Raw genomic sequence first — 23,775 nt, 5'->3', positions numbered from 1 at the left:
GAGGTTGTTTTTTATTGGTCTGATGTGATATTCTTGTGTTTTCGTTTGCTGGGAGCTGAAAATCAACATAATTAACAGAATTTATAGAATAGTGTTTTGGAGCAGCTCATTATCTCTCAGTTGTTTTTTTCTAGACTGTTGTTGGTGTTGCTTTTGGTGGAGGCGCTGCATGTGTGGACAGTCACTTCCTCTGGTTTTGGAAGATGTGCAGCTGGAAGGATTTTTAACTGGTATTGTTTTGTAGCTGGTTAGCATCTCAAAAACTCTGATAGTACCTGAACTTTGACCCCAAACCCCAGAGGAGGTGATAATGATGCAGAGAGAGAATCCTCCCATTTTATCACACATCACCATTAAAACAACTCTTTGAAGACACTTGGATGATATCAGTTATGGTGACATTTAATTTCCCTTTAGGATAAATACAGCATCTCTGAATACATTTACACTTTGGTATTTAAAATAACTTTGTTCCCAGATTATCATTAATGGATTAATTAATGGATTTTTATAATTAATACTTCATCACCTGTTCCTGATTCAACTTGTTTTTTCTCTTTTTTTTACCTTTATATGAAGAACAAATATCATAAAAACCTCCTCAGAGAAAACAGAGGCTCTCGGTTTGGATTTCACTTCCTGTTTGGCTTTTCACATTCTGTCCCCATAACAAGGTTGATTTATGACTTTAAGTCTGCAGTGAATTATAATGTTGATGTTTGTGTTGAAAGAAGGGTGTTTGTTGGTTTTGTCTCTAAGCCACAGCACAAAACAGATCCTAAAATTAGCCGAGAAAATTTCCAAACAAGAACAGGAGTGTTGGAGCTGGCATTGTGGTCAGCCAACATTCTTAAAACCAAACACCATCAGATCCTGGTTGTTTTGTGGAGGCAAAGCAGGAACAGAGTAGCTGTGATCAAAGCCTTTTTTTCTCTAAAATTTGTGCTGTTCAGCTTTTTCTGCTCTGTTTGTGCTTAAATCAGGTTTATACATATTTAATCTGCTAATGAGGCGGGCAGAGGAGGGGCAGATGTTGGCTGTAGTGAGCTTGTTGTGAAGACAAAGGATGTCACTGAACAAAATGAGGTTTACAGTCCTGAACAGAGGAACTGCATGAGTGAGTGCCTGACGTTTCCCTACCAATCAAATCAGAGAAATTTTATCCTAATCTTTTTACAGTGGCATGGAAAAGTTTTATTTTATTTCATGTGTCTTATTTTATAAAATAAGACACATGACAAAAATTTAGCATACCTTCCAGCATATTTAAAATTAAATGTCATGGTAATTATACATGCAAAAAGAGTATCCCTTATTTTATTTATTCCCTGATTTATTTTCTCAAAAATAAAAACAAACACTACAACCATAAGCAACTTTCACCATGTTCTGTGTGTGTCGGCCATATTGGGTACTAAACTTTGGCTGGTCTTTCCCATTTCCAACTTCTTGGGGCATTTCTGTTATATCTTCAACTACATAATCTGATTCCTAAGTACAAAGAGACCACACCATAACACCTACTTATGCTAAGACTTAATCAAGCTATCATCTGTCAGAGCTAATTGTTGTTTAAGCTAACATAGCTTATACTAAAAAATATAAAAATTGATAAAATCAACAGTTAGTCTAACAGTCATTCTAGCTGAGCTACTTAATCTGATAATTAAACAAGGTGTATATAAGGGTTACTGAAAGTTAGTTTAACTAGCATCTACTTAAGGTAAGAGAGTAGCAACTGCTGAAGCTAACATAAGGTAAAATATAGGCTATTTAGACTAAGCTAACCATCACTCTGTTCAATAGTAGCTTAAATATTTAAACTTTTTTCTGTACCAAATTTTTGTGTTTTTATGCTATAACTATGTTGTTCTCACTTTTCATTTAGTCCTGAAACAATAGTAACAAAAATTATTAAACACAAAAGGGAAGATGTTTTTATATTCCAGGAGTGATTATCAAGGTGAATAATTTTTGGTTAGTAATGATACGTTCGCACTGCAGCCTGAACTGACCCAAATCCGATTTTTTGTAAAATCGATTTTTTTTTTTTTCCTTTTTGGCGTGGTCGTTCACACTTACAAATAAAAACGACTTGTGTGAACTGCAAACGACCGCATGCCCAGTAGTGGGCGCAATAACGTCACACACAGAGAGCGTGCTCAGTGTTTAGGAAGTAAACGTGGATGCTAATGGTGGAGCACATCTGCCGATTTTGAAGTTGTTGTCCGACCGGAGCCGGAGTCGGAGCCGGAGCCAGCACCTGAACAGCTTAACCCACATCATGGCCCGCCATGGTTGTTGGTTTGCTTCCCGCTTGCTCGCATCAGGGCGCAGAATAGTGACGTTTGTCGAGTATCAATGACGTCCAGGTCGGATGAATGCGGCCTGGCCCAACAAACTCCGGCCACATTTGGAAAGATCAGATACTTATCGGATATCCAAGATGCCTGGGTTGTATTAGAAAAAATCCGCTCTGATTTGTTCTGATATTTAGTGAGAGTTTAACGTCCTGCCGTCGTTTCAGGTTCAGCCATCCCGGTGGGCATCGATGTGCAGGTGGAGAGCATTGACAGCATCTCTGAGGTCAACATGGTGAGTTTCTGTCTTTTTCTGTTACTCTGCGAAAGGCCCATGAAAATCCCTGCTGACTCCCAACACAGGAAGAAATTAGAAAATAATGTAAATCAACTGAAAAAATCAAAACATCCTTTCAAGCACATTGATTTACAACCATGCGCGGTAAGAATCTCCTGAAGTGTTTGTGTAAATATGTTCTGTGAAAGTGGATTTATTTGCTGCTCCATTGTTGTCCGTGAAAAGAGGAGCAATAATGTGGGACCTCCAGGGTTCAGCTTTGAACTCGGCCCATCACCGACTCACTCGCTTCTCTTCTGGGCTGAGATGAATGATGCTGAGGAAGATGGTTGTCATGGCTGCCTGAACTGGAACAGTTCAGAGAACCACATATTACTCTTAAAGCCTTTAATATTCCTAAATAAGTTAATGAAATGCTGAAAAAGGCGACGGTCTAAAGAAAAGTTATAGTTTTCAACCCATATTTTTTGCAACCTCTACATAATGAAAGTTTTCAGTGAGATTTTTTACATGATCTTTGGTCTTCACTGCTACAAATCAAGCAATAAACAGTTAAACATTTAGAAACCACTTTGTTTTACTGACATGGGAAAGTCAAAGGCCTTCTGCAGAAACGCTTTATGGTCAGACGGGATAAAATTATAGATGTTTAGTCAAATTTAGAAATTTGAAGACTGTCCATACTAGGAAAAACCTCATCATTCCACCCTGGAAAAATAACAGCTGAATAAGTCTGTGGTTAAAAAAACAGATTGATAAATATAGGAAATTACAACAGAGTATTAGACAGAGATTTGTTTTTGCAATTATGACAATAAAGTCATATTATTAGCACAATAAACATGCAGAAGAAAGTCATAAAATTATGAGAAATAAGTAAATTTAATTGGATCTATTGAGACCAGCTCAGCAAATCTGTGGTTCTTTCTTCGAATTAAACTCAGTCATTTCAGAGCTGCTACTGATAATAATCAATTCAGCTTTACTGTTGTTTTATTACCACCTTCTTTTCATTTATTATGACTTTATTCTCATATAATGCATTTCTCATATAATTGTGACTTTATTCTTGAATAAAGTTGTATTTTACAACTTTATTCTCATGCTATGACTTTATTCTGATATCACATCTTTATTCTCTTCTTATGTCAACTTTATATCTGTATGACTCGTTTCTCATAATTTTATGACTGTATTCTTGTTCAAATTTTTTCTAGTAATATTATTCTCATCATTTTCGTAGTGACTTGTTTTTCTTAGCTTGGCCCTAATAACCCATCATAGAAAATATATTCAATAAGTCAGACATGAGGTTTATTTATAGTTTTTTGGATAGCATATTTATATTTGGCAAATATCTGATTAAAATAGATTGGAACAATTTCAGCCCAGTATTTTTAGGATTTTTGTTTTCATCCTGACCAAATGAAACAACGCTGCCCCCTGCTGATGTGAAATGGTACTGTTGGCATATTTTAGGTAATGATGTAAAATTAGCATATGTTTCCCACAGCATCTTAGCATATAAAATATATTTTTCACAATCAAAAATATCAGGAAACCACAAGAAAATTCAACTATTCAAACAGAAATAAAATAAAAATAAATGATCTGAAACCGTCAGGAGCTTGTTGTTTTGTTTAGCTGATTCTAAAAGTTCAGTAAAGTGAAGCTGAAAGTGGAGTGATGTCTCCATCCTGCAGGACTTCACCATGACTCTGTACCTGCGTCACTACTGGAAGGACGAGCGGCTGTCGTTTCCGTCCCACACCAACCAGAGCCGGACGTTCGACTCCCGTCTGGTGAAGAAGATCTGGGTTCCTGACGTCTTCTTCGTCCACTCCAAGCGCTCCTTCATCCACGACACCACCATGGAGAACATCATGCTGCGGGTTTACCCTGACGGAAACATCCTCTACAGCGTCAGGTACGGATCAGAGAAAAGACAACGTCCTCTCAGGTTACACAGAAATATCCACAACCTCTCAGAAAAATCATAGATTTAAAGAAATTTCTCAGGTGAAACTGTGTCCTGTGCTCGTATTTATCAGATTTTACTGTGGGAAACAGTTTTACCTGCATATGTTATTGGTTATAAAAATTATTCTGTGTATTTTTATGACCGCTTCAACAATATTTGCTTTGTTTATTCAATATATATCTTCAACTTAGCACAAAAAACAGAAGCGATCGCCTTAGCTCCCCTCACCATCATCTGCAGGGCCGACTCGTACTGAACATTCGGTCTGAAGCCTTTAGATGTTTTTCATTTTCAAACAGATTTTTTTCTTGCTTAGCTTGAAAAAACATTCAAATCCAAAACCTCCATAAACATAAAGACAGATTTGGAGTTCCACACGGCTCAGTGTTTGGTTCTTTTAAAATCCATACATGTTGCCTCAAGGAATGTTAAAATCCTAAAAATATAAAATGAAAGTTATTTCTGCTCTGAAGTGTGTGTGTGTGTGTGTGTGTGTGTGTGTGTTTCAGGGTGACGGTAACGGCTCTCTGCTCCATGGACTTCAGCAGTTTTCCTCTGGACACTCAGAACTGCTCTCTGGAGCTGGAGAGCTGTAAGAATCAAATCCGTAACGAATCCCTCTGAGCTGTTAACGAGCTCAAACTGTAAGACACAAACTTCATCAGTTTCCTCCTCTTTCTGTCCCCGTTTGTCACCTGCAGATGCTTATAATGAGAACGACCTGATGCTTTACTGGAAGAACGGGAACGACTCTCTGAGGACGGATGAGATCGTTTTGTCCCAGTTCTTCATTGAGCACTTCCACGCCTCCAGCGGCCTCGCCTTCTACAGCAGCACAGGTACGAAAACTGACAGTTTCCATGTTTAGACTTATTGATATGCAAAATCATTTAACTGAACTGCAATCAAACCAAACAAATACAACTTTTAGTGACAAAAAGTTGTTTATCAAACCTGATATGGCTAAAATCACACAGACATGATGAGAACATGACGACTCAGCGTTTTCACTGAGATTCATCCTGTTGAACCTCAGATGTTTAGCTTGATGCTCCATAAGGAAACCTAGACATCCATCTGAGGCCTTCAGGAACCATACACTGCAAAAACACTAAATATTACAAAGTCTAATTCTCTAGTTTCTAGTTCATATATCTTTGTAAGCTTGAAATAAGACAAAACTAACTTACTAACTTTTCAGCAAGATAAATGAGCTTGTTTTAAATAAGTAATTATTGAATATAGATTAAAAATTACTAGTTTCACTGGCAGATTATTTCACTTCTAATTTCTGAAAAATGTCTTGCAATGATGAATTATCCTTCCACCAAGTCACAGCTAGTTTATATTTAACATTTATAAAATAATTAACTTCTTAGACCGTCCTGAAAATGAAACCCAGAACAAATACATTTATATGCACTTTATTGACTAAAAAACATGATTAGTTACATCACTTCAGTGTGATTAATCTGATTAACTACATAAATAAACCAAATAAGCTGGGAAACATTACAATTCATAATTCTAAATACCCGTAGTATTTTAAAAATGCAGATTAAGTTGTGTTTTCTATTTCTGTGCATGTAAGAAATATGACATGATGATCAGAGTATTTTAATATTAATAAAATTAACAAACATCTTGTTATCAGTTCTCAGGGTTTGTAGTTAATCTCATTAATCTGAACTCTTAGAATAATTTCTGTCATGTCACATGCAGAAGTCTAGATTATTCTACGTATGGCCATATTCTGCTTTGTTGTATTGCTGTACTTTGCTCTGTTGCCATATTTTGGAGTGAGACACTGTAAAACTGAGTTTTAACTGCATTAGTTTTTATTTTTATGTCCATCCTTGGTGGCTGTAGCAGAGACTGTTGGTTCTGGTTCTCTGTCCTGAGTCACAGATCGACCCGAGTTGGTTTTTAACACAGACTGTTGGTTCATGTGGTTGGATGTCGGACGACGTTAATCCATCGTTAATCTGTCAGACGTTTGAAGTTTTGCAGTAAACACCGTTGTGTGTGTCTGCAGGTTGGTACAACCGACTCTTCATAAACTTCATCCTGCGGCGCCACATCTTCTTCTTCATGCTGCAGACGTACTTCCCCACCATGCTGATGGTTGTCCTGTCCTGGGTTTCCTTCTGGATCGACCGCAGAGCCGTTCCCGCCCGCGTGTCTCTGGGTAGCGCATTATACCCTCCATCACAGCACGGCAGATACTTTGGGTTATTTCTTCTTTTAAATAATGACGTTATGATGTCACCACCTCTCACACCTTTACATTGAGTCTATCTGAGCAGAGAATTGAAGTATTTCTAGATAAACTTGAAATTTTTTGTTATTAAGTGTGTAAAATTATAGTTTCCTTGAATGGTAAAGTATTTTTGGTAGTTAAATCACTATCATTCTATGATAATGGCATCACACCAGCAAATATAGTAGTTTATTACATTAATGAGAAGTTTCAGTTTATGATTAAAATGGCTAAATGATTTTTTAAAATGTATTTAGGATTTTATCTGTTATTCTAAGGATGTTATTTTCATTATTTTCTTAGGAATAAGCAGCAGACAAATCCTAAATGCACAGAAAAACTGTTAAAACTCTTTGTTGTGCTTCAAACTGCAGCATTAACATTATTTTAGCCTCTTCTTCTGCACACCTGTTCAGGCCAAACAGGTGCGCAGCGCCCTCTGTCGGGCTTTTGGGAGAATGACAGTGAATAGACTGAAGCAGTAAAGTCTGACAAAACCGTTTGCTGTGTCCTCCTGCAGGTATAACCACCGTCCTCACCATGTCCACCATCATCACCGGAGTGTCCTCATCCATGCCTCAGGTCTGGACGTCTCCATGGAGACGGACACCGTCTCCGACTCTAACACTTAGTCTAATTATTTTCTAGTTCAGAGTTTCTGTCTTAGTTTTCTAAAGAAATCAGTGAGATAGAAACATGGACAGATAATCACCTTGAAAATTATACTAAATTAAATAGCATATAACTTTATACTTTCATAATTCTACTAAAAAAACTTGAACCTTGCTTTTTAAAGAGGTTTTGGTTAGAAACAGTCCAGTTTTGCTCTTCAGATGTTTATATCTGACTCTTTCTCTGTAACTTCTGCTACACATGCCACCTGACCTTCAAATAATAAAAAAAACAATTTCTTAGTTAAATATCGCAATAAAAGTTTGACTAGAAGCAAACGTGGGGTTAAAAAGGAGGCGTGTCTTACTGTGCAGGTGTCATATGTGAAAGCTGTGGACATCTACCTGTGGACCAGCTTCCTGTTTGTCTTCCTGTCTGTCATCGAATACGCTGCCGTCAACTACTGCACCACCCTGGAGGAGATGAGGAAGATGAGGAGGGGGAAGGTCAGGACGAAGACGCCGTTTCCAAACCACAACAAAAATCTACAGAATTATGGCTTACTTTGTCTCCCCCCTGTGGTCACACTTTGATATTACAAGTATTTCTAAGTTTAAAAAAATAAAAAATTCAAAGGTCTTTGTCAAGAGCTTTAAAGTTAATTTTGATTTTGAGATAGAATTGAATATCTGATTTTTTTGTTTTCCTTTACATTTTGAAGTATTAACAGCTGAATATAAAAGCAAGAGCATCTAAAGTTCTAAGATTTTGACTAATTTACTTTTGACTATTTAACAGTGTTAAATAAATACTCTATGTAATAAATATTAAATTAGATTTAAGTATGAGATTTTTTTCAAGCAAGGGGAATATTTCTACTTGGTGATAAATTAAAAATTAAATGTTTCATTGCTAAAAAAAACACTGAGATTGTATGAATAAAAACAAATATATGTACAGACAAAGTAACTAATAGCTACACTTCACATAATTAAGAATTACTCAAATTTTCATAATTAGATATTTTTATTTCATAAAATAATTTCTTGCCCCTTTCAGATCCCCTCCACCTTCAACGCCAGCCAGGCCATGGCCTTTGATGGCTGTTTCCATGACAACGACATCGAGCTGACCACCTTCCCTCGGATGGCGCCAGCTCTGACCTCCGACCCCCTTATGGCCCCGAGCCCGAACTCGGACCTGCGGCCGCCGGAGGGGACGCGTTTGCGGCGGCAGCGGTCGGTGCGGGAGAACGTGGAGCTGCTGGTGAACAACAGCTACATGATCGACTCGTACTCACGCCTGGCCTTCCCGCTGTCCTACCTGCTTTTCAACACCGTCTACTGGAGCCTGTACTGCTGACCGGATCCGTGCTGACCAGATCCGTCCTGCACAGTCTGCAGGACGAGTAGGACTGATTCAATCAGCCAAACGCTTAACATCCTGACTGTACAACATTTGTTTATTTGGATTTTTTAAACTGTGTTTTCTTTTTGTGTTTTGTCATGATCAAATGTTATAATATTTTGTGTATAAGAGCTAAAATAAAGTTGAATTCATGTAAAAATGGCTTCCTGCAAGTAAAACGTCCATTTTGATTGAGGGTATAAAACTCAAACATGTTAGCTATAGATTCTTGTCACAATTCATTGAATTCAGTTTAGTTTATTAAAGTACAGGGCCAAAAGGCCCAAAGTTATATGGGGGCTTAGGCAGAACTGTGGAATCTAGAAAAGGAGGTGGAGCTTAAAGCAATTATGGATAATTGAACAAACTGAAGCTCAAACACAACTTGTCAGATTGTAACCATTGTAACACAACAATCACAATACAATTATTTATTTTACACATAAATGTTTTAATTTATTGATGGTAAGAAAAAAATAAAGTCAAGCCTAATGTTCTCATTCTCTATAAAAGAAATAAACATTTTAGAAATTTTACTTGCGTTTAAAATCAAGCATTCCTGCCAAAAGCATCAACGTACACAACTCTTTGAAGATACTTCGATAAAACATTTAGTTTCCTTTTGAAATAATTACAATATAATTAATATAATATAATTAATATGTTTGCTTTGCCTACAGGTGAGTGTTCGCGCGCGCCCAATCAGCCAATGTTGTTATTGCTTCAGGCGGACCCTCCCGTTGTTTCCATAGCAACCGCAGAATTTAGGTATGATTAGCAAAGTGTCAACGGTTGACGCTTTCATGGACGCCAACGCAGACAAAGTCCCACTGCCACGAACACGGTGCGAGAAAACCTCTAACCCGGCGTGACTTGAGCCCACGGAGGAGGCGGAAGGAGGATCCAGGTGAGTTTCTGAATCCGGGAAGACGAGCCGAACTGAACCGAGCCGCTCTCTGCCGAGCTGAGCGCCAAAATGTTAGCATCAGCTGGAACCGTTAGCCTAACAGACGTTGAGCGGGGGAATAATTGACTGACTAGTGAACTGAAGAGGTCGTTTTTCTAAAAAAAAAAAAAAAAAAGCAAACAAACTCGGGTATTGACTTCGGTTAGCTTGACCCAAAGTGGCGGAAGCGGTGATTTTTGATTTTGCTTGTTTTTCTTTAAGGATTTGGTGTTGTTTACTTTGAGCTGTCCGAGTTAAATCGGTTGTTTGAAACGGAGAACTGAGGCTAGGAATAACCAAACCACACCAATGATGAATATTTACACCTAATGACCTGAAAATGTTTGAGACTACTCTGTTTCTTTGAAATTTTAAACTGGGGATATGTTTAAAAATGCGTTTAAATAAAGGGCAGGTCACTTCAAGTTAGCTTGAAAGTGACGTAGCCGTTAAAAATCAGTTACTGTACTCCAGATTTGTGATCAGTTAAAAACTTTTACATAGTTCGTGTTACATTTTTATGGTTCATGTGTTACTTAGACAGCAAGATACTGCAGATTAAATGAAAATAAAAACGTTACAAATCATGTGCGCAAGTTCAATCTTATGAAACTTGCTCTTGTTTTTAGGTCACTTTTTATGCAAATGTTTTAATAACTTGTGTTTTGTTTTGTTTTTTTCCAAACAGGTTTCTTGTAAATGAATCTCACCGGGATAACCTGTATAAATAATGGCTAAATAAATAAAAAAATAAATAAGTCAGAAAAAGTATTCCTACCGCTGGTGGATTTCTGATAGGACGACACTCTGGACCTCAGATGTCAAAGTCCAGTCCTGGAGGGCCGCTGCCCTGCAACTTTTAGATGTGCCCCTGCTGCACCACACCTGAATAGAATAATAATTAGGTCATTAGCAAGGTTCTGGAGAACGTATCTACACAAGAAGGAGGTAATTAAGCCATTTCATTCCAGTGTTTTGTACCTGTGGCACATCTAAAAAATGCAGGACAGCTGCCAATGAGGACTGGAGTTTGACACCCCTGCTCTGGACCATAATGGGTCCAGATCGTAGCCTTGCAGCACACGGCTTCTTCTCATTGGCTTAATAAACTTAATATATTTAATTGGATAAACTTAATTTGATTAGTTGTAATAAATAATTTTTTTGAGTATAATTTCTTTTTCCAGTGGTCTAGAAAAGACTGGAAAAAGTTGTCATTGGTATCTTAAGAAGGTTGAGGTCTGAACTTTGACTGGACCATTGCAGCTTGATTCTTTGTTTTTGTTTTTGTTTTCTTTTTTTTAGTTATTTTGTTGTTGACCCAACCTGACATCTCATTTTGAGTTCAGATCCATGCTGAGTTAGCTAACTGCTGCTCTGCTCCCCCCCACAGTCTCCGTGGCGACCAGCAGCAGCAGCACTCGTCCCATTGAGCCGACGTCCTCCATGACGTCAGAAGTGAATCCGTTCTACCCAGCTGATCTAGAGGTGCAGCTGACGCTCGGAGAGCTGGTTCCTGGTTATTACTGTGTTTACCAGGTAAATCCGCCTCAGAGGAGGGCCACAGACACCTGACACGTTTTCAGGGTTTTTAGTTGTAAAACAGACAGTTTTCCTTCCAGTTCACTATTACACTCTACTTATGATTGTTAAAGGAACTCTAGCCTTCACTGCAGCTTTCTGTCATGTTTCTAGAGCCGACTGACTCTTATTCAGTATGTTCAAAAAACAAACAAAACAAGACTGACTATGTCAAAATAGTTTTTCATTTCTTTGTTTTATGTGTATGGTTTTGCATGTTTTGTTAATATCATGTCTTATTATTTTACCTTATTATTGCCATTTCACTAGAAAAACCCAATCTAGGGAGAAGTTTTGCACATTAGCTTGTGCTGTTAGCATCATGATTCAGGCGTGGGACTGCTGCTTCATTCAGGTTGTTTATGTTATTGTGTTTTTGTCCCTATCAAATAAAGCTAATGAATAAAATCAAAAATAAAAGAAGGATCCTCCATGAGCAGATTATCTTCACATAGCGCGTTGAGAAGGGAAGGACCTGGAGTGGGGTGGGGGGTATTTCCTGGAAGAACTCAGCTCTGTGATTGGTGGGCTGCCGGATCATCTGACTCCTCTCAGTCTGTGCCCTAATTCAAACACATTGACCACCCTCCTGGGTTGAGTGGCAGGGACATGTGAGCCCCTCATTCCGGCTATTCTGGGAAGGCCGGCGAGGCGGCGGGGGGGCGGGGCCGGAGGGGAGCGTTCCTGTTCCCGCATGCGGGCCGCCGGCGGCGAGGAGCAGCTGCTGTGTTACTCTCATGTTGTTTGGCTCTTGGTGAGTGCGGCCGTAGCAGACTTGTGTTTTACTCTCCCTCCAGGCCGGAGAAGATGGGCTGCTGCTTTAGTAAGGAGCTCGGCCCCGAGCCGCAGACTGAGAGGAGTGTTCTGTTATCGGCGCCCCTCCAGGACGGGCTCAGCACGCTGACGGAGCAGGTCAGGAGGCAGGCTGAGGCCGTGGCCCACAGCGCCCGCCTGGAGGACCAGGAGCCGGCCAGGGAACAGGACCGGCCTGGCCCCGACCCGGACCGCACCCAGGTGGCTCTGTCTGGCGGTGAGGCGGAACCGCAGCGGCCCCACAAGAGCCCAGAGGCCGTCATCACCACAAACACACACACAGATACCAGAGCAATGGCTGCTGGGACGCGGGAGGCCAGCCCCGGCCGCGGGACGCCTCCCTACATGGAGGTGTCCACCCAGAGTCCGTTCGGCCCGGAAATGCTGGAGATCGCCGTGCACTGGGCCGCGGGGTACAGTGGGGCGCCGGAGCACGGCGAGCAGGGAGGGCCGGAGCCGGGTCCCCTATCAGGCCCCCAGGACGCAGCAGAACTCCCGCTCAACGCCGTAGCAACGCACCGCAGCTTCTACAGCATCTGTCCCATCGGAGCCGAGGAGCTGGAGCCCAGCTGGACCCAGACGGCTCTGCCCTGCACACCCTCCAGCCAATCAGAGGCTAGCCTGTTCAGGGACCATGCCAACACAGGTACCACCTGGTCACATGACCAGGAAGTGGTCTCTGCTGACAAACTGGATCCTGGCTCAGTTCTGGAGAAGGACGGAGTGTTAAACCAACAGGGTGAGGCCGCCGTGAGCGGTGAGGACCCTCAGGCATCCACAGTGGACAGCTATCAGCCGAAGGACTCCGGTGCCGCCACAGAAGGAGAAAACATTTGCTTAAGGAAGAAAGAAGCAGAGCTGAGCAGTGATGGGTCTGGGTTCAGAGCGGAGCAGGAAGTCCAGAACCGTCCAGGTCCGAAGACCGTCGAGGTCCGAATGCTGCTCCAGGAGGAAGACGAAGATGACCTTCCTCTACTGGAGGGGCCGACGCTCCGACTGTGCCACACAGAGATCATCTGCAGGATCAGCAATGCTACAGCGACCCCGACCCGACGTGGTCAGAACCCCACTCTACTGGCTCCCGGGTCAGACTCCTTACATCAGGAACCCAAAGAGCCCACAGGAAGCACTGAGCAGGGGTCAGAGGTCATCATTCAGAGAAGCCCTGCAGAGGCCGGGGATGCTGCCTCCGGTGTACAGGAACCAGAACCAGAGGGCTGGGACCGGATTGGACGTCAGAACCATGAAGGTATAAGCCACCATCCGCCCAGCCGCTCAGAGCGCTCTGGGCCGCCACCTTCCTCTCCCGTTTCCTCCTCTTCCTCACACGAAGAGACGCCGTCTGACGGGTTTACTCCCACGGGTCAGAGACGCCCCCCCAGCCCGGATCGGACCTCTGACTCTTCCTCAGACAGAAACAACATGGAGGAGATGAAGAGTTTACTCCCCGTTGCTCCTGGTTACTCAGACTGGATGGTTACTGATGCCAGCCGCCAGGAGAGTTCTGGCTCAGTGCCGGTGGACCCGGATCAGATCGATGTCTACGCCTCCACTCCTTCTTACGAGATTCACTTCCTGAACCAGGAAGTCCCAGCCGCTGAGGAAGAGGAGGAGGAGGAAGAGGTGGAGAAGGAGGGCGGGATCAGGAACATGGTGTCGGAGCTGCTGGGAGAGCTGGCCGAGGCGTCCGTCTGCCGCCTGTACCCCCAGCCCTGGATCCGGTTGAGCCCGGACCAGAACCCTGACGCTCTGGCCCAGGGCACGTTGGAGGCGGACGGGACGAAGGGCGAGGATGAGGAGCAGATCCCAGCCCTGGTGTCAGAGCTGCAGCCCTCCATGGCCCTGCTGGGGGCCTTCCCCTACAGCACGGCGACGCCCCAGGGGCCCTGCGTCTGGGACTGGCACACCAGCAGCTCCCAGGCTGTAAGTCTGGCTCCAGCTCTGCTGCTCCATGTCTCTCTCACACACACACACACACACACACACACTGGAAGGAAAACATCTGGAATATTCTAGGTTTAACAAAACACATGGGTTATTATTCACATTCACAGTTTGAAGAGATTATGTTTTATTGATAATCCAGGCTGGAGTTAACTTGGAGTCATGGTTTTTGTTACATTCAGATGTTTGTGCTGACCTTTGACCCCAACAGCACTGTTTTCTACATGATGAACCTGAACTGTTCACTGAGAAGGATCAGTGAACAGTCGTGCTGTGTTTCATGTGTGTATCAGGGGTGTCCAAATTATGATTTAGCAACTTTTCAATCTGAGGCGTTTTAGTGAAAAACGGATTTATAATTCTGGAGCAGAAAAGATTCATAGCAAAATATTCATTGGTAAGAAAAAAATGATTGAATCATGAGAGTCAGGAAGGTCTGAGGAGAAAACCAGACCAGGTTCATGTCTCTGTTGCATCGTTATGGAGAAGATATGAGGTTATGAAAACATACAGCTGCACTTTGTGTCTCCTGTAATGGAGTTTCTTATTCCTGATGAGTTGATGCTTCACTTTGGGACGATTTGCCAGAAAACTGCAAGTCCCACATCAATGAGGGTTACATTTTCTGAATTCAGACAAAATTCTTACATTTGGTGTAAAGTACATGTAGAAAAAGTGAAAATTAAGTGAGTTAACAGAATTTGTTCAGAAACCATCATATTTTTGCTCTAGCAGCTGAAGAACTCTGTTATTGGATTCCATTAAAAAGATGACATCTGACAATAATGTGACCACAAAATAGATTTTATGAAAATGGTAAAAAAAATAAATATGAAAAAAACTGGAACATACAGAAGTAGCCAAAAGGCATTACGATAATTCAAAGTTTGAATGACATTTTTAAGCGAAAGTATGTGGAAAACAGGCAAGTGTTAGCAGATTGTTAGGGGTTTCCATTTATTTCATTCTACAAAGTGAAACATTATTTGGGCAAATTTCAGTTTTAGTTAGAATTTGGCTAAATTATAATAAAGTTTATATGAGATGATCAGTCAGTGTTTGTTTATCCATCATCACATTTAAAAGCAAATTTCTCTTGATCAAAGTTTTCTACAGACAATAAAGAACTTTTCTTATATAATCATGTAGAAACAATAAAGTATAATATGATAACTAAAATCACACAAGATAAAACCATTAAACCACAGAGTTAAAATCAACAGACTGGTTTCCAGTCTGGAACTGGGAATCTTTAACAGTTTCTGATTTGTGATGCTGTCAAAGTTCTGACTACTAAGGTTGTTCCAAACCACTTAAACTGGTAAAAACAAGAAATAAAGCTGTGACTCATTTACCTGGTGAACTCTGAACATGAACAGATTCAGTTAACCTGAGTGAACTGAGAACTAGTTAAGGGTTTGTTGCACTAGTTAAGCTGCTGTTAACCCAAGAAGTGGCTCAACATGCTGAACCAGATGTGGATGTTTCCTGTCTGCTCACACCACCAGGAAGTCTAAACGGGTTTCAGATTCTGAGTTAAATGTTGTGTTTGTGTTTCAGGAAGCTGCTGCAGCTCCGTGTCTCAACCCTGAAGCTGAAGTATGGAACGACCCCAACCTGAGCTTCCACATCCCCGACCCGGACTACCAGCAGCTGCAGCAGCCGTGGCTGCAGCTCCCCGACAACCTGAACCACCAGGAAGGTGAGCCCAGGCTCCCGCTGCTTCACCGCATCACGCCGTCCTCTTTCCTTCACCTTCCCCTTTCGCCATCCCATCAGGATTTGTGTCGGAGTTTGAAGGGAACGTGGGCCTGGCGGAGGCCGAGTATCTGACTCAAACGCCTGAAGCTCTGACGGTGAACGGAGAAACCTCTGATCCTCCGGTTACAGGTAGCAGCTGGATACACATGCAGCAGCAACTCTTTTCACGCTGTTGCACTGAAAACATCTGCTCTGTTTCCAGATGAGATCCGAGAGGAACTGAGCAGAGCTCTGGAGTCCTGCCTGACCAGGTAACATCTGGAACCACAGCGGCCGGCGCAGCGGGAAGCTCCTTTGCTCACCGTCTTTACCCTCCATGCGTCTCAGTACAGAGAAATGTGCGTTTTGCTGTTTTCTGGATCTGACCTCTCCGTCAGCCTCTCCTGCTCTCCTTCTCAGGGATTATCTGAGCAGCGACCTGTACCTGAAGTCCCAAATGGACAACGACCAATACGTCTCCATCGCCACGCTGGCCAGTCTGGACGGCATCAAGAACCTCACCACGGACCTGGAGCTCATCTCTGACATTCTCAAATGTAGCTCCTTGTTTTATTTCCCATCAATATGTTACAATAAAAAACTTTAATCATTAGAATAACTGAGCTCTAACGTCCTGCTGTCTGCTCGGCAGCCATGCCTCTGGTCCAGGTGGCCCCATGCGGGCAGAAGGTTCGGCCCAGACAGAACCGCTGCGTTGTGATCCTGCGGGAGATTCCTGACACCACACCTGCAGAGGTGAGTCCCGCTGCTGCACCGACCCGCCTGCTGCTCTCTGCAGTCCTTAGTGCTCTGATGTTCCCTGCAGGAGGTGGAGGCTCTGTTCGAAGGAGAGAACCTGCCCAAAGTCCTGAGCTGTGAGGTCGTCAACAACGACAACTGGTTCCTCACTTTTCAGTCAGAGGCTGACGCTCAGCAGGTACAACAGCTCCTATCATACTCAGTCTTAGCTGAGTTTCAAACCAGAGCCAGCGGGTCACTGATTCAGCTGTCATAGACACTAACAGGCTGATGTCAACCACATAGATGTGACAGGAAACACAAGAAAAAGACTGAATGCCACCAACTAATGAAAATCTGAAAAGTGTGTCGTGTTGGTATTCAGTCTCCAGTCAGAACCGTGTTTGGTCTCAGCTTTTCACAACAGACTCAGTCAGATTGGATGGACATCAGTCCAACTAAGCTCCCACATGAATAACAAGAATTAACTAATGACACATTCTATGTATAGCAGCTCTGTGCTCACTCCTTTACCTTCAATTTAATGTTGCAGGAGTGAAATGGATACTGGTCTTCATGGTATGACTAATATTTAGTTATTAAAGCTTTAAAATGGAAATAAAGTTGAAAACATTCAGTTATCTTCCTGTTATGAACTTGAAGTCGTTGTTCTCCATTCAGAAGCGAAGCGTCAGACGCCGGTCTGGGCCGGTGGAGGGACGGCAAACAGCAGAAACCACACTGAGAAAACCTACAGGAGGTTTTACCGTTTGCCTCTGTTCGGTGTTTTCTTTAAATCAGTTAAATTGATCCAATATATCACTCTTACTTAAACCTGGGCTTTGACTGGGCCATTCTGACATGAGTCTGCTTTGATCTGAGCTCCAGTCGTCCAGATCTGGTGTTCATCATCAGGTCTCTGCAGAGCTTCAGCACTGCAGAGGTGACTTAGTCATTAACTGAGCTGTTTGTACAACACAGCAGAACCAGAACCATGCTGCATGTTCAGGGTGGTCACCCTGCTGGAAGGTGAACTTTGACCCCAGTCTCAGGTTTCTGCTCGCAGCAGCTTGGCTGTGTTTCTGTCAGATCCTAATTCTGTCAGTCAGTGGGATGTGACAGAGTAACATGGCCGGTCCTTCAGGCCTACAGGTACCTGAGAGAGGAGGTCCGGGTGTTTAAGGGGAAGCCCATCATGGCCCGGATCAAAGCTAAGACCATGGCCATCGCCTCCTTCGCCCCCAAGAACGGCTACAGGCCCGTCCAGTTGGACCAGTGCAGCAGCCGCTACAGCTCCTACTTCCCCCCCACCACCTTCAACCCGTCCTGCCTCCCTCAGCAGATGTTTGACCAGAACAACGAGGCATGGCCCGCCACCGCGGCCCAGTACCAGGAGAACGTGGAGGTGAGAGCAGAACCAGGTTTCCTGGCCCGGACCTGGTTCTTTTTGTGGTCCTGCTCAGTGTTTCAGTCATGAACTCTGATTCTCTCTGCAGCCTGAGCTGCTGATGAACAACCTGATGAACGAGTTTCCAGCAGCTTCTACCTTCAAGCCGCACGCAGCTCACAGACAGAGGTACAACCACCACCCTGCTGCTGCCGTTCTTAAAGGGCCAGTGTCAAAAAAATCCACTTTGATCAGCTCTACATCATCTTATAATGTTACTCCCTCCTTCAAAAACAAAAGCCTCGTTCATTCATGTTTGAGAAATCCTTTAATCTCCATAGCAACCATTTAAGAGCTAGACCTAGCTCTGCCTTTGAGGCGAACCTCCTCCCCTTCCACTTCACAGAGCAGCTGTCTCCCACTCAGCTCCTTCAGACTAGCCTGCAGCAATTAGCAAATATCTGTTGGAACTGCTCAGTGTAGGAGCTACTTCCCAGAGCAACACTGGTAAAAATGTTGTTAAAGGGTTAATAGAGGAGCCATGTCGTGATGACTTCCTGTAGGCGGAGCTTCATTTGATATATTCAGGATATAACTGACGGTAACATGGTAACGTGATTGTGCTATAAAATGGCTCCATGTGCCTGTAAAATACATAATGCTGCTCCTTTAATGCACCGGGTCGGAGCCGGTCCTGTCCTGTTTGGACCGAATCCGAGTCGGTTCCACCCTGTTTGGACCGGGTCGGAGCCGGTCCTGTCCTGTTTGGACCGGGTTGGGGCTGATTATGGTCTCTACCCGCAGGAGGGGCTCCAGGATGCTGAGCTGTGGAGACCGCTGGCAGACCCACCACCCAGACCTCTACCAGCCGTCGGAGCAGCCGTCTGCAGACCAGTACTCCTCTCCTTCCCTGAGGGCCCGGCGGGGCCGGCTGAGGGGCGGCCTGCGCCGGCAGAGCCGGGGCGGAAGAACAGAATCCAACAACAAACAGGTTCTGGTGCCCCCCTCTGACCGGGGAAGGTAACGCAACTGTTCCTGTTCCAAAGTCACGGCTGCTGTAGTTCAGCCTCTGCAGGCCTTCCTGTTCGCTTTGGTCATTACTAACCAAACCTTAGCAAGCTAGCAGCAGCTAGCAGCAGCTGGGCAGTGTAGGAACATTTAGTTCTGCATGCAGAGCCCTGTGTGTGTTTAGAGTGGGAAACTCTGAAGATCATCCAAACATTTTAGATGTTAGATGTTTGAAGCTGATCAACAAACTGACAGCTGTAATCAGTGGCACAACTGCACATTATTCAGGTGGATGCGAAAACATAACCCCCCCCGGCCCCCCGGAGGCGACGCTACGTGGAGTGTAAAACTCGCTACATTTACCTCGTTATGTGCGAGAGGTGAAGGAGCGTGAGGCGCGCTGAACTGTTTGGGAAAACATAATCGGCGCCTCGCCCCCTCCAGACGGGGTTTTGGCGCCCCCTCTGGTGCTGCGCCCCTATGCGTTGCATACGCTGCATACCCACTTTTTGCGCCTCTGGCTGTAATTGTAGACAAAGTATTGACTCAGACTGCTGAATACAAATGCACTCCGCATTTCTAAGATTTTCTTTTTGTTGTTTTTGTTGAAGACCATATAAAATTTTTCTTCCACTTCACAGTTGATCTCTACTTTTCCTTTGTCTTTCATAAAACCTCCAAAAGAACTGAAGTTTGAGCTTAGCAAGCAACAAAACATGGAAAAGTTTCGTTTTGTTTCGTTTAGTTTAGCGACGCTCTGCAACATGAGGATTTGACTGCAGAGACACAGAAAACAGGTTTTTGTTTTTCTGTCTCAGTTACAGCAGGAGGGGAGCCTTCGGCCAGAAGAGGAGGGAGACGGAGAAATCCTTGGAGAGACCCAAACTGAACTCTGAGGTAAGAAAACACAGCAGAGGTCAGAGGTCAGACTGTGGAAAAGTGAACCACTCCCATTCTGTCTCCTCTTCATCAGCCTCCTCCTCCTCCTCTGGAGCTCAGCTTGTCCAGCTTTCCTCCCCTTTCTACAGTAAATGTTGCTACGGCGACGACACCTGCAGCTAACGATAGCGTCAAGGTAACACACACTCTCACACACACACCTGAATCAGTTCCAGTCTGAACTGTGTGTCTGAATCCTCAGAGTCCGACAAAAAGCAGCAGGTCAAACTCATCGTCCTCATCCTCAGCTTCATCACTTCCTCCAGTGGAGCCTCAACCGGCGTCTCTGCTGTGAGTATCCAGCTGCTGCAGCTGTGCGGCCGGAGCGGAGGCTTCACATGCAGCTGTGTTGTTGTGTGCAGGAAAGACGGGGACGGCGGAGAGACGACGACGGAGGACAAACCAGTCCAGCTGCCATTGGAACCAGCAGCAGTAAGACACATTCCGGACTCAGTTTATCATCTGGGCCAGCCAGACGGGGAGGTGTGGGTCGTTTAATGGTGCTTGTCTCTGGCTGGAGCTGATCTGGGTTCAGTTCAACAGGAGAAAAGAACAAAATGTTTCCTATTGCTTCATCTTAACAACACAAAGCCTGGAAACATTAGAGACAAAAACACAACCAGCTCTGTGACAGCAGGCTGTGATCCCTGATTGGGTCACTGCAACATTAAACATTTCAACCTTTTACTTAAAACAAACAGCCTGTCCATGGGACAAACAATGTTAAATAGTTGCTTTGTAATTGTTCGCCAATACATGCTGCCCTCTTTTAAAGACATTAAACTAATCGGGGCATTTAAGATGAAAACCTTTTTCTGCAAATCTGTTGTTGATGTTGGAAGGATTTTTATCTGCAGATTTACCTTTTTCTACAAGCGTTCACTAAAGGAATGATGACACTGCACTGTAGACAATAAACTGTATTTTCTTACTTTAAAAGGAATTGAACTCTTTTGATTTTCACCTTTTAATGTATTTCTAATATTGTATAAGAGGCTTATTTGAAAAATCATCAGAATATGCCAATTTCTTTTAATTGTGAGAATAATCAGTTACTAAAATAGTTTCCTGTTTTCTGGGTTATTTTGTCTGCTGGTTTTAATGCAGCTCATCAGGTCTGTTGTGATGTCATTAATCGCATCACAGTCCGCTTTATGAAAACGCCGTACTCTGTCACAGTGGGAAAACCCAGCTGTATTTGAACTGTATTCATTTGTTGGTTTAAAAACAAACAGTGTATGGTATACGTAAAGATGAAAAGTACATAATAACTGAAACATGTCGGCGTATCGGCCTCCTGATGCCCGCTCCTGTTCTTCACTTCCTTCAGGAGCTGAAGAAGCTGAGCTACGCTGAGATCTGCCAGAAGGCTTCGTCCAATGAGGTGTCGGCGCCACTGGCTGACCCCGCCCCCTCAGCGGAGCACCAGGCATCCCAACAGCCTCTGCTGCCGCTGTGAGACAAAAACAGTCCGATGGGAATGTGTAGTTGTATAGCTGGCTGTATATTTATTATAAAATAGATCAGTAAGCAATGGAGATCAACTCTGAGCTAAACCAGAAACCAGCCTTTACAAGCTCAGGATTTTTAATCTTAGAACTATAAAAACTGCTGATGCTGAATAGGAACTTTTAACACTTTAATTTTTTGGCAGGAAACTGAAAATAATCTGTAAATGTTTTTGTAATTCTTTAGTTTTGTTTCTTGTCTTGTTGTTGGGCTCAGTGTAATGAGAGCCAGGCGTTATTTTCAGGTTTATTGTTTGGCCGTCGGCTCTGTACAGGAAGTTCTGTCAGGATTCTGTTTTTTATTCTGAATTTTTAAGTCTGAAGTGGATCCTTCCCATGTTAGAAGCCCAACAATTAATAACCAGATCTGTAAAGCCTTCCTGTATGTTTGAAAGTACTGAATATCAACTCTTTATTGTTGCTCTGACTGTTTTATTTAATTTTAAACACGGATTCAGTTTTATTTGTGTTAAACTGGCCTGTTTTAGTTGTTGACTTTATTTAACTTGCTGAGTTTTGACCGCTGAGCGTCAAAGAACAAACTGATTCAACTTGAAGAAATGTTTTCTTTTGATTGTAAAGAGACAAATGTTGTTTTCTGATGTGAAGTTTGAATGTAAAGCTGGCACCACTGTGAAATATGTTGTTGTGTACAAATGTACAGAATACTGAACAGAAATATATTAAAGAAGTGCCTTTGCAAGTAACCTGTTTAGATTTGTATTTGTATGAAGCTCTGAGTCATTCCGCCTCTTACAGATTTATTTCCTTCTCCTAACCAGCAGATGGCAGTAGAGCCACATCACAACTCTAATTACATTGTTTGGCTCAGCATTTGTTTATCAGCGGCCTAATGAATAGCATGCAGCATACTAATGAAATGATTCGTACTGGGCTCCATTCATCACACTTAAATAAAACTCATGACTTCAGGATCCGCCGCTGAATTCAGTTTACACCAGAATCACACCAGAAGGACCAAATTTGGTCTGAACAGATTCTGGTTTAGTAATAAATCCTGTCGTTGCTCCACCTGGCCTGAGGTGCATTCAGAGGAGACCGCACACTGAGTGGCAGGTGTCAAAACCAGGGCGCCACATTTTTCCTGCTTCACATGAAGTAAAAGTTTTAAAATGCAGGAAGCTGCTGTTTTTCCTGGCAGGACTCATAAATCTCCTCTAATAAAAACGGGTCACAGGCTGCGCTCAGACTGAACACGTTTTAGTTCATTTCCCCTTTCAGCTGCAGGTCATCTCAGGGCAGAAACTATCATCAAGGGGACAGAAAGAGAAACGCTTGTTTTTTCTTCATGGAATCTGTTATTAACTTTTCACCTGAAAAATGTGGTTCAATGATCAAATAAATTCAAGGAAATTATTTGTTACACAGGTTTGAGTTTGGCTGATGACTCACATGTGCTGATATTTTGTTACTAAGACTTTGTGCTCCAAAGAGGCTTTGCTGCAGAGTGGATCACCTGCAGATAGGAATATTATAAAAGGTTTGACATGCACAATGGAGACATAACCAAAAATGAAACAAAGTTGTGCATCTGATCAAGACACCTCCTGAAACATATTCTGTCTTCAGAGCATCTTGATGCCACTTCTGTCTTTCCCTCAGCTTTCTTTTAGCGTTTTTATTTCACCATAATTTCATGGACACTATTCTTATAGTTTTAATGCAATATTGGCATGAAGTTGCCAATATTGGAAGGAGACATGAGAAAGACAAAATTCCTCAAGTCAGTCCACCAAAATTATTTTAAATGAAATAATTCAATACTAAATGTATTTTTAAGCAAGAAAATTAACAGTTGAATTTCAAGAGTCTAAGATTGGATTAATTTAGAATTAGAAACATATTTTGTGAAACATAAAACTGAAAAAATAAAGCAGCACAGAAACATAATTTCACGACCTAATGACACTATTACAATTTGCATTTTCTCTCAAAAATATGTTTTGTAAAACAAGATAATTTTTCAGTAAAAATGCCTAAAATAAACTTATTCAGGACTTTATAAAATAATTAATTAAAACAGTTTTTAGTTAATCAAAACTTAATTTAATAGATACATTTAATATACATTCAGTGGATGGAATATAAGTTATGCTGATCTCGTATTTCAGTCAGGTGTAACTGAAGCGGTAGGTGTGGTTGTTCGCTGCGCCCCCTGCAGGTGATGAGTTTCACCCCCTTTTTTTTTTTTTTTTTACTCCGTATAGTCACGTGACAGCAGCAAGCTTCAAACGGCTGCGAGTGCGGTGCTGCGCGAGCCTCATCATCCTCATCACAACCGCCAGCAGAACC

The 23,775-nt window shown here is 42.7% G+C and overlaps 2 protein-coding genes and 1 long non-coding RNA gene across 4 annotated transcripts in view; 2 read left to right on the top strand and 1 right to left on the bottom strand.

Moving 5' to 3' along the window:
* The window catches only part of LOC106954863 (gamma-aminobutyric acid receptor subunit rho-3-like), a 32,023-nt gene extending 22,992 nt beyond the window's left edge, over positions 1-9,031 (top strand). Inside the window, exons 6-13 of the mRNA XM_015044668.1 lie at positions 2,528-2,595; positions 4,302-4,525; positions 5,089-5,171; positions 5,281-5,418; positions 6,615-6,767; positions 7,360-7,421; positions 7,826-7,957; positions 8,511-9,031. Of these exons, the coding sequence (XP_014900154.1) occupies positions 2,528-2,595; positions 4,302-4,525; positions 5,089-5,171; positions 5,281-5,418; positions 6,615-6,767; positions 7,360-7,421; positions 7,826-7,957; positions 8,511-8,813 (1,163 nt within the window). The 3' untranslated portion in view covers positions 8,814-9,031. The remainder of the gene's footprint in view (positions 1-2,527; positions 2,596-4,301; positions 4,526-5,088; positions 5,172-5,280; positions 5,419-6,614; positions 6,768-7,359; positions 7,422-7,825; positions 7,958-8,510) is intronic.
* On the bottom strand, positions 6,777-10,662 carry LOC106954864 (uncharacterized). Its single transcript, XR_001426445.1, has 3 exons — positions 10,583-10,662; positions 7,856-7,924; positions 6,777-6,877 (listed from the first exon to the last, which is right to left on the bottom strand). It is a non-coding gene; the product is annotated as an uncharacterized LOC106954864 (long non-coding RNA).
* A 592-nt stretch (positions 10,663-11,254) lies between these two features.
* Positions 11,255-22,169, top strand: LOC106954862 (uncharacterized). 2 transcript variants are annotated; one of them, XM_015044667.1, is made up of 16 exons: positions 11,255-11,343; positions 12,183-14,121; positions 15,703-15,844; positions 15,922-16,032; positions 16,106-16,154; positions 16,303-16,439; positions 16,535-16,638; positions 16,709-16,819; positions 17,765-18,025; positions 18,117-18,196; positions 18,812-19,027; positions 19,834-19,912; positions 19,989-20,090; positions 20,157-20,245; positions 20,317-20,386; positions 21,285-22,169. In XM_015044667.1, the coding sequence occupies exons 2-16, from the start codon at positions 12,193-12,195 to the stop codon at positions 21,411-21,413; spliced, it is 3,609 nt and encodes a 1,202-aa protein (XP_014900153.1). In that variant the 5' UTR covers positions 11,255-11,343; positions 12,183-12,192; the 3' UTR covers positions 21,414-22,169. The 2 variants fall into 2 exon arrangements, with proteins under 2 accessions (XP_014900153.1, XP_014900152.1); XM_015044666.1 differs by having other exon boundaries at positions 20,317-20,437.
* Positions 22,170-23,775: the final 1,606 nt, after the last annotated feature.

The sequence above is a fragment of the Poecilia latipinna genome, unplaced genomic scaffold (assembly GCF_001443285.1).
Source record: "Poecilia latipinna isolate Pla-1442-1.1 unplaced genomic scaffold, P_latipinna-1.0 Scaffold685, whole genome shotgun sequence".
Classification (NCBI taxonomy): Eukaryota; Metazoa; Chordata; class Actinopteri; order Cyprinodontiformes; family Poeciliidae; genus Poecilia; species Poecilia latipinna.
The sequence above is the reverse complement of the archived record's forward strand: the minus strand, read 5'-3'. Positions and strand labels throughout refer to the sequence as shown.